This window comes from Harpia harpyja, chromosome 2, assembly GCF_026419915.1.
Source record: "Harpia harpyja isolate bHarHar1 chromosome 2, bHarHar1 primary haplotype, whole genome shotgun sequence".
In the NCBI taxonomy this organism is placed as follows: domain Eukaryota; kingdom Metazoa; phylum Chordata; class Aves; order Accipitriformes; family Accipitridae; genus Harpia; species Harpia harpyja.
In genome coordinates, this window is record NC_068941.1 from 43,246,393 (window position 1) to 43,264,721 (window position 18,329).

The 18,329-nt window shown below is 38.9% G+C and overlaps 2 protein-coding genes and 1 long non-coding RNA gene across 4 annotated transcripts in view; 1 reads left to right on the plus strand and 2 right to left on the minus strand.

The window, feature by feature from the left end:
• Positions 1–15,007, plus strand: part of RXFP1 (relaxin family peptide receptor 1) — a 59,336-nt gene extending 44,329 nt beyond the window's left edge. The window contains exons 7-18 of the mRNA XM_052778185.1: positions 1,050–1,121; positions 1,952–2,023; positions 2,810–2,884; positions 3,167–3,238; positions 4,197–4,268; positions 5,037–5,108; positions 6,942–7,013; positions 9,399–9,470; positions 9,708–9,937; positions 11,189–11,599; positions 12,119–12,337; positions 14,391–15,007. Of these exons, the coding sequence (XP_052634145.1) occupies positions 1,050–1,121; positions 1,952–2,023; positions 2,810–2,884; positions 3,167–3,238; positions 4,197–4,268; positions 5,037–5,108; positions 6,942–7,013; positions 9,399–9,470; positions 9,708–9,937; positions 11,189–11,599; positions 12,119–12,337; positions 14,391–14,692 (1,741 nt within the window). The 3' untranslated portion in view covers positions 14,693–15,007. The remainder of the gene's footprint in view (positions 1–1,049; positions 1,122–1,951; positions 2,024–2,809; positions 2,885–3,166; positions 3,239–4,196; positions 4,269–5,036; positions 5,109–6,941; positions 7,014–9,398; positions 9,471–9,707; positions 9,938–11,188; positions 11,600–12,118; positions 12,338–14,390) is intronic.
• LOC128137335 (uncharacterized) lies at positions 88–9,056 on the minus strand. 2 transcript variants are annotated; one of them, XR_008233671.1, is made up of 3 exons: positions 8,931–9,056; positions 2,122–2,215; positions 88–266 (listed from the first exon to the last, which is right to left on the minus strand). It is a non-coding gene; the product is annotated as an uncharacterized LOC128137335 (long non-coding RNA). The 2 variants fall into 2 exon arrangements; XR_008233672.1 differs by lacking the exon at positions 88–266 and adding an exon at positions 316–772.
• A 2,345-nt stretch (positions 15,008–17,352) lies between the features above and the next one.
• C2H4orf46 (chromosome 2 C4orf46 homolog) lies at positions 17,353–18,029 on the minus strand. Its single transcript, XM_052778204.1, has 2 exons — positions 17,846–18,029; positions 17,353–17,735 (listed from the first exon to the last, which is right to left on the minus strand). The coding sequence occupies exons 1-2, from the start codon at positions 18,005–18,007 to the stop codon at positions 17,580–17,582; spliced, it is 318 nt and encodes a 105-aa protein (XP_052634164.1). The 5' UTR covers positions 18,008–18,029; the 3' UTR covers positions 17,353–17,579.
• Between the last annotated feature and the right edge of the window lie 300 nt (positions 18,030–18,329).

Here is an 18,329-nt window from a genome sequence, read left to right on the forward strand (position 1 = left end):
TTTTTGAATATTGAAGTAAAAAGCAGTGGGAAGAGCTCTGAGAGCTGCTATGGATGTTTCTCCCTTATTTGATTCAGTGTTAGGAAGTTGCAGAATGGTCCAAAACTTTAATTCAACGATTGGATTTAGAAAGCAAAGATAGATTAAGAGCTATCTGTGCAGGTTTATCGCACAGGACAATACTTTGAAAATACAAGTGGGCTCCATACTTCACTCCTGTTCCCCAGATCCTCAGAATGGAAGAAGGAGACAGTATGGTAGTTACCCTGCGGAAAGTCAGAGAGAATGAAAAATGAGTAAACCAAAAGCGAGACCTTGTGATGGAAGAAAACTTTAATGTTGTATTTTGGTTTACAGAAGCAAAACCAAAGTAACCAGTATCGGGTGATGAAAAGAACACTTTTTTCTTTATTTTGCAGCAGCTTTTTGAAAGGAGCTTCTAACTTTTAAGGAAAATGCTCAGTGAGAGACATCACATAAATTGCATTGTTCAGTTCAGTTTTTTGTTTCTGCAGTGTTTTTAAAAGGAAAAATCTAAAATGTTGTACCTCTTATTTTTCCGTCACATGAGTGTGGTTGATTATCTGTTATTACAGCTGCTGTTATTACCTTCCCAGACCATTTATAGTACCCCTTCCCCTTCATTTCTCAGCCTTTCTTTTTCCATGATTCTAGTATCTACATTTATGACTAACATCCTTAGCAAAGATTGAACAGGATCCTGGGAACATTCATGGAACAAATCACTCCACAGAAGGAAACTGGGAAGGGCCTAAAATATGACACAGTGAAAATATTTAGTTTGCTGTGTTTTTTTATAGATAAGACAAAATGTTCTACATAATTGCTCTGACAGTCCTCATTAGAGGGAGTCCTGCCTTGCTCTCAAAGAAGGGCATGAAAATTACCATAATCAAAAATGATAATTATGAAAAATTTTAGCAGTATTCTGATACATCGTCAAGGAAAAAAAAATCTAAAACTCATTTTCATGCATCTGATGCTAATTAATCATTCCATTCATTTATCTTTGGTTGGTCTTGGTTTAGATACCTGAGTAACAACAAGATAACCAGTTTGAAGCCTGGTGTCTTTGAAGATCTCCACAGACTTGAATGGCTGTATGTTGTTTTCTTATTTGTATGTTTATCTTCTCAAGGAATAATTAAAGCAAGACAAAGAAATATTTGGATTGCTTTCATTTTTGTGCATAGCAGTACTTTATACTAGATAACTAAGGAACTCCTGTTACACTGTGCGAGGTAAAAATCCAATTGACTTTGGTGAGAGCAGAAATTAGTTCTTGGGCCTTAATGGCTCCAATGACTGATGACTTCTACAATACTAAATAATATTTATTACTAATTGCTTGTTACAAATTATTACATGAAATAACTTAGATACAGTAGAAAGATAATTTGGGGGGCAAGTCTTTCCCTGTAAATAGTGCTTGAAATGTCCCAGACAAAATGACTGTCAATCTGACATATTGGTTTATTACTGCTTTTCAGACAGATGAAAATGAAATACTATTTTGACTCAGTAAATTTATTAAAAATAAGCAAATAATAACATGCCTAACATTTTTCTGTGTGTTTGGAACTGTTGGATTGCCATGGAACACTGTAACATAGTGCTGCTCTGTTTTCACAGAGAATCCATTCAAAGTGTCTTGATCAAAGAATTTTAAAAACTCACAGGAAAACACTTTTTTCTAAGTTGAAAGTAATTACTTTCTCTAAGATTTATTTTTTTTTTAAATTAAATACTTCTTAAAGGAAATTAATTTGGTGAATAACCTGACCTGCTAAGGAGTAGTATGTTATTTTTTTAAGTAGTTTGAATGTACATTTGGAGCTATCCACTTCAAAGTCTGTTACTTTTTATCATCTGTTCAATTTAAGACTGCAGTCAATTATCAATCTGATACATGCTTTGCTGTAATTTATAGGATAATTGAAAATAATAGGATAAATCGGATCTCCCCATTAACATTTTATGGACTCAAATCACTTATTTTCCTGTAAGTATGGAATAAGAACCAAAAGTGTTATTTAAAAGAACAGAACAGAAAGGGCAGATATATATAAAAATCTTTTTATAAAGACTGTGCTTGCTTACCATAGAGCACTGGCAGTACACCTGTAGCTTTTTCTTACCCCCAGGCAAAATGTGCTGGGGTAGGAGGATTTTCACAGCAGCGGACATGCAGTATCTGGAAAAGTGTAGAGAGATGGGTGAAAAAAATGGTAAAAAGACAACGTCAGTGAGAGGGCAAGGATATGGCAGCTGCAGCAATGGATTCCAGTTGCTCTCCAGAGCTGCAGTGCAGGAGGTGGGGGTCCCATAGCTCCTGCCCCCTGGCAGCAGCCCTGCCTCCCACCCCGAGACCCTGTCCGTAACCTGCCGCTGCTCTCTCCAGCCCCAAAGATGAGGGACCCTCTTCCCCCGCATCCTGAAGGGAAACCTCCCTTCATATCCCCCTTCCTCCGTCACCCATAGAAGTTATGTGTTATGACTGAATAGTCAACATATTTGTATTGACTTGCTATGTTTTATTTAAATAGCAGTGAAGTGAACATCTTTCCTTTACCTGGTAATTAACAAGTTAAAGATAAAATACTGCTCCACAGAATGCCGCAGGGAAAATATGCGGAAGTTTAAGAAAATAATACTACCTTCAAGACTATGAGAAATGAATCAAGCTTTGACTGCCTTTTTTTCAAAAGTACAAACGTAAGAGACATGATTTTTCTCTATAATGTAATTTTTTGCAAATATAGCCAGCTATACTATTTCTTTTTTTCAGAGACATGATGAATAATTCTCTTGCTCATTTGCCTGATAAACCTCTGTGCCAATATATGCCAAGACTAAACTGGCTGTAAGTCTACCTTATTTCACTAGAAAAATATTATTTTGTTGTCTTTGTGTGGTACTTCCACGCCACTTTTTCTAATGGAGTGCTGGATCTTACAGAGTGCCTGCTGGGTCACTGTAGGGTTGATGACCTGAAGTCATCAATTAAGAGTGCAGAAATATTACATGTCTGGTTCTGACTCTCTTCTGTGCAGTCATGAAGTTCTGGTAGTATTTTTCTTTAATTACCTTAGAATAACTGCCTGAAGTTATTTTCAGTGATTGGTGTTTTGTTTTTATATCCCAGAGACCTTGAAGGCAACCATATCCATCATGTAAGAAATGTCACTTTCATCTCCTGCAACACTCTAACTGTACTGTAAGTAATAGGATATGCTAGCTAGTTGGGGTGAGACATGCTTGTGCTGAACTGTCAAGTGATTCATTACAGCTAATATAAAAGTTTCCTGAGTATCATGGTTATTTAGATCTCAAGTAGATTAAGTTAAAATGCTTGGTTTTAAATGAGCGCTATACAGAATAACCATTGTTTACATTTATAGCAAAGTTCAGCATTGATATATGCAACTAAACTTCACTGAAGCGATTTTGACTGATATTAAGATTTAGAAATTTTCATTCTAATTTTTTCTTGAAAAAGGAGGCAAAAAACTCATAATAGGAAGTAGCAAACATACAAAATATATAGCTTGTTTCTTCATTTTAAAGAGTTTGATTGGCTGATGGGTTGGCTGGCTTACTAATTTTAGAATTTTCCCTCAAAGTTTCTTCAGTCATGATGTAATCATCTTCAGAAAATCCCTTCCACTTTTTGATAGATTAGTAGGCTCCACGGTAGCTGTCACTTTCAATTTTTAACTCTTGTGCAGTACTCACATTCTTGGCTCTCTCTTTGCTTTTAAAATCCAGGTTGTTCATTTAAGGAGCAAGCTCAGTGGCAGATGAAATACGGGTGAAGGAAAAGTTGCATGGCCATGTGCCTGTGTCTGAGATGCGGTTAGGTCACAAGCCTTCTAGCCCACTTAATCTTTCTCCTGCCCTCAGTCAATTTATACTAGCCTCCGATGGGGGGTGAGTGGGGGTGTGTGTGTATATATATATATATGTATATATGCACAAATACATGTGTGTATAGGCAACAAAAGTTATTTAAGAATGGTAAAATGGTAAGCTTCTAGATCTGATTAGCGTGTTAACTGAATTGGGCAAATATTTGAAGATGCAGAGAACAGAGAATTTTTAAAGTTTATAAAAACTTTCATCCAAACCCAAATAGGTGTCAAGAAGCAGCAACATAAGTTTGTTTATTTTTTCAGGGTGATGAGACGAAATAAAATCAGCTCTTTAAATGAAAACAGCTTTTCTTCTCTCCAGATGTTAGATGAATTGTGAGTAGATTTCTTCTCTTACTTGTACAAGTCGTCACAAAGTTTTATAATTTATATTGCAAATGTCATTTATCATAAACTCTATTTCATATAACATGCTCTGGAGATAGCACCCGTCTTCAGGTTTTTTTCTATATATTTAACAGGGAAGAAATAGTCAATAAAATACATACTCTCTACCAATAATATCATGGGTTTTGCTCACAAGGTCGTTATGTTCCCTGAACAGAATAATATTAATTAATCTTAAATCACTACAGCCTAGGTGTGTCTGTGCCTTCAGTGTCTTTTAGACCAGTTTGCCAGTTTCAGTCATACTGAGATCTTTACCCCTCTGTCCAGTTATTGAGATTTATATTTAGTGAAAATAAGGAGCAAGGCAGAGAGAAGAACAAAAGGAAAGATCTGCTGGTTAGCCCATGTGAAAGAATTCCCACCACAAAACAATATGTTTAATTTATCTCCAAGCTCCTACAACCAAAGTTAAGGGTATTTTACTTTCTTTTTGATGTCAATAAAATAATAACAAATTATGTATCTAATGGCATATCTGAACTAACTAGGCAAAGAGAGATATGATGGATCTAGCTTCCCACTTTGTTTTAACAGCATTCTTTTATAGTCCAAGCTTCTGATAACCTATATAATAAATAATATCCTATTTGGCAAACAGAATAAAACTGCGTGTCTTGAAATTGCAAAACTGTTTGGTAAAATTACTGAGCCTTGTAAGAATTTACTGTATCCTACCTGTGGCTGTTTCTGCAGAGATTTGGCTAGCAACAAGATTGAATCACTTCCTCCATACATATTTAAGGATCTAAAGGAGCTTTCACAACTGTAAGGATTCTTGATTATTATATATAACTGTATATTACTCATTTGATATGATGCTTTCAGCCATGAATACTGGGAAAGAAAAGAGCACCTTTGTTTGTATGTGTCATTTAAGCTCTGCCTAAATGTCGTGGTTTAACCCCAGCCAGCAACTAAGCACCAAAGAGCTGCTCACTCACCTCCCTCACAGTGGGATGGGGGAGAGAATCAGAAAAGTAAAAGTGAGAAAACTCGTGGGCTGAGATAAAGACAGTTTAATAGGGAAAGCAAAAGCTGCACACGCAAGCAAAGCAAAACAAGGAATTCATTCAACACTTCCCATCAGCAGGCAGGTGTTCAGCCATCTCCAGGAAAGCAGGGCTCCATCACACGTAACCCTTACTTGGGAAGACAAATGCCATCACTCCGGATGTCCTCCCCTTCCTCCTTCTTCCCCCAGCTTTATATGCTGAGCATGACATCATATGGTCTGGGACATCCCTTTGGTCTGTCGGGGTCAGGTGTCCCAGCTGTGTCCCCTCCCAACTTCTTGTGCACCCCCAGTCTCCTCGCTGGTGGGGTGGGGTGAGAAGCAGAAAAGGCCTCGGCTCTGTGTAAGCACTGCTCAGCAATAGCTAAAACATCTCAGCATTATCAACACTGTCTTCAGCACAAATCCAAAACACAGCCCCACACCAGCTGCTGTGAAGAAAATTAATTCTATCCCAGCCAAAACCAGCACACTAAAAAATACTTATCCCCAAAATAATTCTATATAACATTTTGCCCAAAAGTTTTATAAAATATGTGTATTTTCGTGTCCCAAAAGATAGCAAGTTCAAATTCTACCTTTTTCTAGATCTTGTTAGTATATACAAAATGAACTATGCTAGCTATATCATGAGGAATTAATAATTTGATGGGAATGTTTAATGTGATATCAGGATTTGGCTCTAAAAATAGATCATAAACATGTAAGAGCATCATACAGATGCCTTGTTTGCAACTGCTTTTTTCCTGTGAAAGAGTTCCACAAAACCATAAGGTATTATAAAACCAGACAGACAGTCTGTCTTTTTCCCATGACGTGTATATAGGCAAATTCTCAAATGCTGCTGCTGGAAAGTCCCTATCTTTGTTGCATAATCTGAAAGAGGCACTAGTCACAAAATTGAAGACCTTTCTGGAGGAGAGGAGGTAGTATGTGGAATAACTTAATTTTGTGCTTTTCCAGCATCCTTGGGATCCATCACAATACACTGGGGCAACCCAGTGTGTACAGCTGCATTTATTGAGTTTGCACATTTTAGTTACAATATTAAAAAGAAAACATAAGGAAAGGTTACAGGGAGAAGAAAAAGGGGATATACCTAGAAACACTCTTGCACAGAGCAACAGCATCTAATGCTAATGTCTATTTCTACATTCCACTGCCTCTGTCTCTTGAACTCACACAAACAATTACGAAAAAATAGATTTTAGCAACTAGGAAAATCGATTGCAATTTATTTCTAAATGCATGCAGTTCAGCTAGGTTCTTCTACTGGAAAGACAAGTCTGGAAAGTTTAATAACTAAATATTTCTATAGACAAAAACTTTAAGCATCAGGTTGGGGGAGGAAGTTGTGTACATGTACATGACAATAGCATGCCTGTGAAGCATCTGACTGCTCTTTCTGCTGGCTTAGCAAGCTGAATAACACTAAATGAATGTTACCATCTGCAGTTGGAACTGCCACTTGTACAAGTCCTTCCTAAAGGACTGGAAAAGCAAATGGGTTATGTAGTTTGATTTTATTTTTAGAACAATCTGTAAGGAAGATGTACAAAGTACTTATGTCTATGTTGTATTTACAGGAACGTTTCTTACAACCCCATCAAGAAAATACAAATAGACCAGTTTGATTTTCTAATTAAACTCAAATCCCTGTAAGTATCAAGTTTTTATATTTTAGTTATATTTTCTTTGTGATTATGCATGTCTCCTTCAGAAGGACATGATCCAGAATATGATTTGTAAGAAATTGCCCTTGAAATAGTTCATAGTTATGCTGATGATCCTCAACAATTTGAGCCTGGAAAATAATTACTAGCAATACCCAAATTTTCCTTCCTGAAAATACCAGTTTCATAATGGAAATTTTTTCAGCAGAAAGAGACCAAAAATTCAGCTTAGAGAAGGACATTGTCTTTTCTGCTATTACAGAACAAGATTAATGCAACCCTCATTTCACTTTGCACAATTTGTTCACATGGCTTAAGGGTCATGCAAGGTCCAGTTGGGGCTATTAGCACCATGGGTAGGTACCATAATGTAAAGACAGGACTTATAAATGAATTTGGTATAAGTTTGGGTACATATTTCCATTCTTATAGAATCTATTGCTAACAACATGAAAAGAACAATATAAACCAAGTACGATTCAGCTGCCATGTCAGAGGTGGGACTTTTACAAATTTTTTTAAGAGTTTAGGGGGGAGTCTTTGTGGATGCACTAACACAGCAGCTCTAACTTGAATTCTGCCAGCAGAGCTCTTCCAAAAAGTGTGCGATAGTGCAGTGACAATCTTGCAAATTTGAAATTATCCTGCAGTAGATTTAAGCACATCTTCACAGGCCACTGCACGTCTGCAATAATAGCACGTCTGCAATAGCATTGGTTCTTGTCAGTCATCATTTCAAAATCATAGAATCATAGAATAGTTTAGGTTGGAAGGGACCTTTAAAGGTCATTTAGTCCAAGCCCCCTGCAATGAGCAGGGACATCTTCAACTAGATCAGGTTGCTTAGAGCCCCATCTAGCCTGACCTGGAATGTTTCCAGGGATGAGGCATCTACCACCTCTCTGGGCAACCTGTTCCAGTGTTTCACCACCCTTATCGTAAAAAATTTGTTCCTTCTATCTAGTCTAAATCTACCCTCTTTTAGTTTAAAACCATTACCTCTTGTCCTATCGCAACAGGTTGTGGAGATCCAAAAAGAGATGTCTCCTTGGATGGGAGCATAATAGGAGTTTATGATTTGACCCCTGAGCTATAGCCAGCAGTGCACATGCCTTTGTTGATCAGTCCAGCTTCCTCGCAGTGATTTGGAATCCAGTGGCCAAATTAAACTAAATTTGGTAAATGGCTTACAACCCGAAAGTACTAAATCTGTACAATTTTATGAAAAAAAGCAGCTGAGCACAGAAAAGAATAATTAATTACCTCCCTAACAGTCAGGCTACAGCATGTACTTTATCCATTATTTAACACCAAAGAACTCATGCAATTCAGTGACCATGACCTTCCATGTTTTTAAGTAAGTTGTTAAATCTTGAGGTAGATTTACTGGTAACTGTATATCTCAGCAGTTTGTAGAACACCAGTTGCCTCTCTGCTAGTTTGAAATAGTAAGAATAGCTGGGGAAAGCACACCCTAAGATTCATTGCAGTGCTTAAATAAAACCAACACACTTCCATACTGGGGGCTTTTTTTCTTGTCTTCTAGCGAAACTGCCCACCAGCCCACAGCAACTAACCAGTAAGACTGGTACTTTTCTCCACTTTTGCCTAAATGTGTTCAGAACTCACATGAGTATTGCATTCAAAGCATTGAACAGTGAATTCAAATAAGGCTCCCCACAAGGAGGACTAAAGACCTCTGACCAGTTGCACATCTAACCAGTGGATGGCATGGACTAGAAGAATACAGAAACTTAAGTTCTAAAACAACTTACACAGTTACACTTTACTGATCTAGCACTGCAGGGAAATATTAATGCCATTTTCAATATATTAAAGAAAAAAAAATTAAAGCAAGAAATCCCATCTATGTCTTACAAGAATGCCAGCATTTTTCCTTACATGGTCTGTGACCCAGCTTCTGCTGCTCTTGACATAATGAAGACTGAATTCCTGCAGTGGTTTGTTTGTCTACTAAAGCACTCCCTGGGATAAAAGACAGAAGAGACGTAAAATATTACTATTGGAACAAGTTGTTATTTTACCAGAGATGATGAAAGAACATCAGTAGAACAATACTTTGGAGGCGCAACATAATAATTGGAGATTGCACTGCTGAGAGCACTGAAAGAGCCTTCTTCATGATTTTGGAAGAATAGCAAGTTTATTAGAATTAACTGCAATTTATTTTATTCCACTTTAGCTTTTACGCAGACTTTCTGTTGAAGTTTCAAAGGGATGACAGATTAGATGCAATTAAAGTTCATCTCTAGTTTCCTATAATCATAGAAGCACAAGTAAATGCTCATAAAGTTTGTTCTTTTACTACTGAGTTTCTATGGCCTTTTACTGAGAGTATATTGTTTACAGCAGCTTAGAGGGCATTGAAATTGCAAACATCCAGAGAAGAATGTTCAGACCCCTGAGAAACCTTTCCCACATGTAAGTAGATTATTCCAGTTTGCTTTCTTTGGTCTGAATTTTACAATTTACAGAATACTGGATAACTGAAAGTGAAAGTGTATGAAAAGCAGCATGTGAGCAGTTGTCAAATTTTGACAGTTTTTAATTAACTTTTCTTCTTTCAGAATACGTTTTCTCAGTAGTTACTAGAGAGTTTTGATATTCTGGTAACCAAACTAGAACCATCTCTTATCTGTTTTTCTTTCTTACAACCAGATATTTTAAGAAATTCCAGTACTGTGGATATGCCCCTCATGTGCGCAGCTGTAAGCCCAATACTGATGGGATTTCATCCCTTGAGAATCTTTTGGCTAGCATCATACAGAGAGTGTTTGTCTGGGTTGTATCTGCCATCACCTGCTTTGGAAATATTTTTGTTATCTGCATGAGGCCTTACATCAGGTCGGAGAATAAGCTCCACGCCATCTCAATAATGTCTCTCTGCTGTGAGTACTCCATGTGTAAAAGTAAAAGAATATTGGGTTTGTCTGCTCATAGCATGTATATTTGTTATTACAATATAGTGACATATTTCCAGCACTGGATTAACTGAACTTTCATGCTGTTGTGAATGACAATACAAAATGCTGTATCTTATGCACGATGAGGTCTCATTAAACACTGCCTTCGGCAGCTGATGAATTCCAAAGGTTTCATGTTTGATTTTAATGTTGCGGGTACTGTGTTAAATTGTCACTTTCTTCATCAAGAAGAAATAAAATTCCAAAATTTTCAAAGGCCCATAAACCTAGATTTTACTATGCATTTTTGAGTAAACAGCAATTTGCATGTGTAAATGTTGTGTTCGAGATAGTTATTATTTTTTGCACGAGCAAAAAGTCACTTATGCAAATAAAGAAAATCAATCCCTCCTACCTCCCCAATATTAAGAATTAGGGGGTTTTATTTTAGTCCTAAGACCAAGACAAGTTTATGGATGAACTATTTGGCAGTACAGTCACTACAATCATGAGTACCCTGTCTCAATACAGGAGAGTCTATTTCACAAATACAATTAGTTCCGTTTTGAAAGGTAATTGTCAACAGTGTATAAAATGATTGCAACATTTCTAAATACAGCATGTCAGTGATTTTGAAACTTTGTTGTTTCTATGGGAACGATCTGAATACTATGCAAAACTTCTAGCCAAAATACCTGAGAAGCCTTCAGCTCTCTGTTGACAGCTCTTCTTCCCTTACTAGTCTTAGAAGACTATGCACATCAGTTTTGAACTAGCATAAGGTGGACAAACCAAAACTAAACTTTGAATCCAGCAGAGATGCTCTACTCAAAGCAAATTATCTTAAGCCAAATGTCAATATCAAAAGGAATAAGACCTAATGAAAAAAGGATTGCAAGAATATTTCTATAAATGAAGCCGTATCTTTTTCTACATGCAAACCAATTTTATCTGAGCTTCAAAAAACCAGGTTGGAAACAAGTATGAAACATAGACTGTCAGTCCAAATGAAAATTAAAAAAAAAAAAAAAAAGGAGGAATAGAACTGAATTATACCACCTTAATTGTAAGTCACAATAGCATTCCAGCTATAATATTGATTTTATATCTATATATTAGCTGACTTATAAATATGTACTCATATATACATGTGTATGTCTATTTTCCAATAGACATACACAGAGAGAATAGGAAATTTAGATGTGTAAATAATGATGTTAAGCGCTGTGCCCACAGGTGCTGACTGTCTGATGGGAATATATTTATTTGTGATTGGAGCGTTCGATCTTAAATATCGTGGAGAATACAACAAGCACGCTCAGTTGTGGATGGACAGTATTCATTGTCAATTGGTGGGATCGCTGGCTATTCTGTCTACAGAGGTGTCAGTCTTACTGTTGACTTACCTGACTTTGGAAAAATACATCTGCATAGTTTATCCTTTTAGGTGTTTGAAGCCCAGAAAATGCAGGACAATTTCCATTTTGGTTCTTATCTGGATAATTGGGTTTGCTGTTGCTTTTATCCCACTGAGCAATAAGGAATTTTTCAGGAACTACTATGGCACCAACGGCGTCTGTTTTCCTCTTCACTCAGAACAATCAGAAAGTTCAGGAAGTCAGATTTATTCTGTTGTCATTTTTTTAGGTAAGTTGCATTTCTTCTTTATATATGATTAGAGCTGCAAATGAACTTAATTTTCAAACAAATAAGATAGCTTTGCTATGATGTTCACACCTCGTATTTAGATGCTCCAGTAAGCACTTAAAAGACTTTTTCCAGCCTGAATATTTTACTGTATTAGATAGATACTTACATAGCTTAAAATGCATGAAGGGCTGAAAAAGCAGAAAGAAACTAATGACCAATAAGTTCCTGAGTGAACAGACTTTGTCAGAAAGTAGAGCAATGGTAAGACCAGAGGAGAACTACATAGTTTGGATCAGGAGGCAGCCATTTGTCAGGTGTCAATGAATGAAATAAATACCTGAGCAGAGGCCAAAATTCAGTGTTCAGGTGAAGACAGACTCAGATTTTCTGGCCACTTAATTCTATGGGACCAGCAGTTTAGATGAAACACTTTTCTTTACTACCCAGCCTGCAAGTAGGTGATGTGGAATTACCATTATGCTGTTAAATTATAACTAATTCTAACTTCCTAAACAGGTGTAAACTTGGCAGCTTTTATCATCATTGTGTTTTCCTACGGCAGTATGTTCTACAGTGTTCACCAAACAGCTATTATGGCTACTGAAATCCGGAATCATATTAAAAAAGAGATGATCCTTGCTAAACGTTTTTTCTTCATTGTATTTACTGATGCACTATGTTGGATACCCATTTTTATTTTGAAACTCCTTTCTTTACTTCAAGTAGAAATACCAGGTATGTCCTTTCTTTTGTGAGGCTGTTTCAACTGTGTCTGTATAAACAGTGTTGTTTCTACTTCAGAAGAAGAATTTAATATATTGAACTATATTACTATAATGAACCCTATGTTATATATCTATATATATGTACACACACTATAATGAACTATGTAGTTTTACTACTGAATTGAACTATATTACTATAATCATCAAAGATTAGCCACCTTTGAGTCAGCCAAAAAAAAGCCCAAAATTCAAATCGTTCAAGTCTGTCTCCATAGATTATCCATAAAACATACAAAATATATTTGAAAACCAAGGCTGAATTGCATTGGCTTTTCTCATCTTATGGCTTTTGCTGGTTCTGTTGCCTAAATGTGGCTCAGGACAATACATTGTTTCCTATCTTGATTTAACAATATAATTGTTATCCTGAAATAACTTTCTTTTACAAACTGGTACTTATAGTTCAAAACTTTAAGTTATATAAAGCTCTGCTTATCTTCTTTATGCTATGAATATATGCCCATGTAAAAATAGCATAACCTAAAAGATTAAAAATTGCACCTTATTTTTTTCCTTCTCTTTGCAATACCAGTAAATGCCTGAAAAATAGCCTCTTTATGTAGGGCTTGTAAACCTTGTTAGAAAGAACATGTGAACATGAACAGTACCGTCAGCAATAGCAGGTTCAGACTCAACGTACAGATATATATCGCAATACTACATTGGTGAGAAAACATTTTAGCTTTAGCTTAGAGGATTTTATCTTATGTGCTGACCAGGAGTGTTGGGAGTCACCTTTTCAAAGTTTTGACTTACATTTCAAATGTCTGGGAGTTACATTGATTATGTCAAATATTTTCAGTTATTTTAAATCTTCTAAAATGCTTCTTTGTCAAGTTATCAAACTACCTAAGAAATTTTAAAGAAAATACTGTGAAAAGTAGAAGATCTTGGGTTCAGCAAATGAATGTTCTGCATTAGATAAACCAGATTAAACAGTACTCATTCCATAAAATTAAAGACATCACAGATAGTTGTCTAAGTTTACAGAAGTTTTAAATGCCATTTGATAGCATTTCTTTTTCTTGGAGGATACACTGTGACAGCTTTTGAACTAAGCTTCTGCTTGTTTCCAAAACTGTAGACAATGTTATGGGCATCAATAGGAATGTATTGATATTGCAACAAAGTCGTAAAGCTGGGGGGTGGGGAGAGTGAATTAAGCTTTTTGTACTGCTTGGAACAGTTCTAGAATTGTTTTATAAATCAAACAATGCAACAGAGGGCACCCACTAACATCTCTCAGCACTTTAATCCTGTCGCTTCTCTGCCTGTCCTTCAGGTAACAAGCTGACTTACCCCCCAAACAGTAAGGATGAGAAGGGTGTCCTGGAAAGATGCACACAGACCATGATATAGACAGGAGAGCAGGAAACCTTCATAAAGGAAGACAGTGTGAACATGGAAAATCTTACCAACAGGGCAAGAAGGAAATAAGGAGGATGTATACAATGCCCTTTGTGGGGGGAAGAATGGAGAAGTCCTGGTGGAGAGGAGAAAACCAGCCTCTGAGGGGACAGAGGGACTGGAGGATATTGCTTTGCAGGAGGACAGGACATCAGGGACATCATTAGGACTGGATGTCACTAGTCATGGGAAGAGGATGGGCAACAGAGATCACAGGAAGAGATAGGGAGTAAAGCAGAGACAAAAAGTTTTGGGGCAAGAAAATGGGGCTCAGCCAGAACAAGAAGCGTGCCAGGGCAAATAGGGAGTTACAGTACTGAAAAGTTAAAAAGAGGGATAAATGGAACTACTGGGAAAGTAAAAAATGTCAGGTTTTGCAGGCAGTCCTGGAAACTGAGGGAGGCAAGAGGGCCATGCAAATGTAACACTGAAAAGAAAAAGTAAAGTACCTGTTGTGACATGAACTCAGCCTAGGAGCACGTGACCACTCCTCTCACCAGGAAGCTGTGCTGCATAGGCATTGAGCGCTTGCATTAATTAACAGGTACAAACGCTGGAATGCATATTACAGCTTCCTTTCTTTTTCCCTCCCTAAGGTACCATAACTTCTTGGGTGGTGATTTTTATACTGCCAATAAATAGTGCTTTGAATCCTCTTCTCTACACTTTGACTACACGACCTTTCAAAGAAATGATTCATCAGGTTTGGTATAATTACAGACAAAGAAGATCCAAAAGAGGTAAAGGCAGTCAGAAAACATATGGTCCATCATTCATTTGGGTAGAGATGTGGCCCATGCATGAAATCACGCCAAAGGTAACGAAGCCTGTACTTTGTACAGACTCCTCTGATGCTTCGGTGACTACACAGTCAACAAGACTAAATTCATACATGTAAATACCTTTTGAATCTTCACAGTGACATCTGCACTGTTAGCTTCACATCTGTGGGCTTACTGCTTTACAGCAATGAGGAAAAATGAGGGAGGTGTGACACCTGGGCTCACGCGAACGAAAGCAGGAAGAAGAGGGAGCAGTGTGTCTGTTTGCAGGCAGAACTGACACAACAATAATTTCACCATCTCACAATGGTACCTGACATTTTGACAACTCATCCTAGATCAGAATGAGAAGCCAGTTGTTTGGTTTTTTCTCCCGGAAGCCAGGAGTGTGGAAAAGGAATGAATTGTCATTTGAAACATCTCACCCTGAAAGCAGAATGTTTCAAAATCATCTGTCTTTGGGCGGGAGGGGGGTTGTTTGTTGTTTTTTTTTTTTAAATTCCCCATTTCAATAGCTGATTTTTTGTTGAGGTTTGATTGGTTTCCTCATTAAGAATTTTTTTTTCTCCTTAAAATTTCTGATTGGCTTTATTTAGGCAGCAGCAGCTCTTAAAAGCTTTAGGGAGCAATAGCCCTAAGAAAAATATTTCAATTTCATAATTAGACCAGTTTATTATATTTGTCAAAGCCAAGCAAGTGAAAATGTTGTTCCTTTTAAAAATTTACCAATTATTTCACTCGTAAAGACAATCCTGAAATTGTAATGATCATTCTAGTTCAGGCAGAACCAGAACTGTGGGGAAGAAAAAAAAAAAAGTTTTTCAACTGAGTGTCCCCCAGCCATAGCTGATGGAAGTTCCCCCCTTCAGAAGAGCATCCTTCCCCAGAAAGACTGGACTGAGTATCCCGACATCTTGATGCTGCTGTTTTCCTCACTGTTTGTTAACGGGCTACCATAAGTGGCTCTCCACAGCTTGCAGACTTCAGCAAATTTCAGTCTTGAGATGTCTATCTCTGTACACGGAATAATGGGAGATGGCCAAATAGAAGACTTAATAGGTGTCATGACATCTACGTTCCAATCACCTTGTGCATTTGACTGGATGCATTACGATTAAAATAATTTAAGGAGCACAGCCATTCAGCACTTTTGGGGGCATTATTTTACCTCCCAGCGTTACAAGGATAAAAAAAAAAAATTATCCCATCTGAAACAATCCTCTAGAGGCAGTTCCTTTGCATATACTTACTGAAGAGAATGTTCTCTGTTACAAATTACTACAACTTCCCTAGTTCTTTCAGTACCGTACTCACAGTCTGACGGCCTAGAAGCCCACAAAGGTAGAAGAAATACTTCTTTTGCATTGGTGATTTGAAGCTTTTTAAAATGAAGTTAAAAGATACTTCCAATGTTTGCACTTAACTTCTTAACAGCATAAGAAGGAGAATTAAAAAAAAGTGTAACTCACACTTCAACTGTTTACAGAACTTTGGATTATCTTGAAATTGAAGATTGTTAAACATCTTGTTTCCACTACTGTATGTTTTATTGAAATAAAAGATTATCTGCTGAACAAAATGACTTCTTTTCCAAGTTGCTTAGCTATATTTTGGGTTGTGGGGTTAAAAACAGCTAAGTGAAATCCTGCCATGTGGATCGCCTTTAACTGGAGCAATTAGAACTCGATTTAATAGAATTTGTGTCCTCTGAGGGCCCAAGCCTTTTCAATGACTGTAACTAATTCTGATGAGATACGCAAGGATGTCTGTCCTTACCATTACTTCTGTTTTTCACATAAGTTGATTATGGATATATACAATGTTGTGTTTGTTTCTATGAGTAACACAAGAATATTCATTATTTCAGATTTTTTTGTAACATCTTTATTTTTTTGGTAAGAAAATTACAGTTTTGTCTTTTAAAAAGTTCTTCTACCAGTAAAAATAAGGCTGACTAATAAATCATGGTACAACCATGTTCTCCTGCAGTCCCCCATCGCATTTCAGCATTACTTTTTTCACATTACGCTGGTAAAGGTACAGAAGTTTCAGTACAGCTACAGGTTAGCGATCTTCCAGACCAAAAGGTTCTGTTAACTGTAAGCTCGAGACTAAATAACTAGTAATTGCTTAAGGCAAAGATATAAAATAGGACCAAATACTGAAAAAGCTCTTAACGCGCTTCCCGAGGGATGGGAGAATACATTTCACAGATTCTTTTCCAACTGATGGAAGCTTTTACCTACAGTTCGAAGTAATCCATTCTATCAGTCAACAATGCTGTTAAACTTCTACCATGCAGAGATATACAGTCCATCATAAGGCACTTTATTACAACAAAAGATAGTGTAAAATGGTGTGCAGTAATCAAACATCTTGCAAAAAATCTGCAGCTTTACAGAAGTGTATTGCAATACTACAAAAATTGTAAGGTTTGGGATACGGGGCTTACCTAAAGCTTGTAAATAAGCCACAACTTGCCAAGTTATCCCATCCTCAACACCAAGAAAAAGCGTGCATAGAGAAAAACTGAAGTTAGTTCAGCGAGTTTCTCTGCAGTTGGCAGGGTTTCCACTGGTGACAGCTTTTAAAAAGGAGGGCTGACACTATCTCCTTGCAGGACACCACTTCCCCACCAGGAATGAGTTCCGGATGTACCACACATACCAACGTTGTATCCACCACGTTACCAGAAAAAAGAAAGCGGGGGGGGCGGGGAGAGTTTTTCACGTATGAGATCGCTTGAACTGCAACGGAAGAGTCTAAAAGTCAGAACTGATTCCCTAAACAAAGTTGTTTTAGTCGGTGACTTACATACAACATCCATACGAGTCATCATCAGGTATTTCTGAAAGAACTCCGGGCTCACGGGGAGCTGCTGAGGGGAAACAAAAATCCACGTGAACTCCCTCAAGAAAGTCGTTTAAAAAAAAAAACCCGCATTCCAGTCCGCCACAAGCGGGCAGCTCAGCGAGACCCGGCGGAGCCGCCGCGGGTGCAGGGTCAGCCGCTGGGCTTCAGGGACTCGTAGCCCTCCCTCAGCAGGTCCCGCCATGTTCTGAGGAACCGGGCGTTCTCCGAGCACTTGGTGGCGAGCTCCTCCACCTGGGCCGACACGGCCGACGTCGCCTCCAGGATCTTTGCCAGAGAGAAGGCGGCCTGGAGGGACGGCAGAGAGGTTGGGGCTCGCCGACGCCCGCCCGCACCCCCCGCCCCCCGCGCCCTCCGTGAGGCGACCCCCGCCGCCCGCCCGCCGCGCCGGCACTCACGTCGCCGATCTGCATCTCGACCTCCTCCAGCAGCTCCCGCGGGTCGCCGGGCGGCAGCTCCGGCGGCCGCGACCCCTGGCTCCCGCCGCGGATCCTCCGTGGCCCGGCGCCGGGCGATCCCTCGGGCACCGCCGCGGGCGGCAGCGGCCCCGCCTCGGCCATGTCCCGCTCCCCTCACCGACACCGCCCGCCGCCCCGCCCATCCCGCCTCAGCTCCGCCGCCGGCATCCCGGCACGCACTGGTGAGGGGCGAGGGGGGGGGGCCGGGGCCGCGGGCGTCGCGCTGCACGCCGGGAGCGGTAGTCTTCCCTGCCGCGGTGCCTCACGGCAGCAGCCGGGACGCCGCCCCGCCCGGCAGGGCGTTCAGCCCTCCGCGCCGCTTCCTCCGAGCGTCTCCCGTTCTGATATTAGGCGGTGGGGTCCGTCCGTACCGGCCGGAGCCGTTGCCCCTCGAGGGAAGCTGGGCCGGGTCATGCCGCCGGGA

What these genes read in the sequence shown, in the direction of transcription:
- C2H4orf46 (XM_052778204.1), bottom strand. Translation starts at nt 18,007, where the DNA reads ATGGCCGAGGCGGGGCCGCTGCCGCCCGCGGCGGTGCCCGAGGGATCG. An exon ending in TCGAGATGCAGATCGGCGAC is followed by an intron (nt 17,736 to 17,845) that starts GTGAGTGCCGGC and finishes CCGTCCCTCCAG; the next exon opens with GCCGCCTTCTCTCTGGCAAA.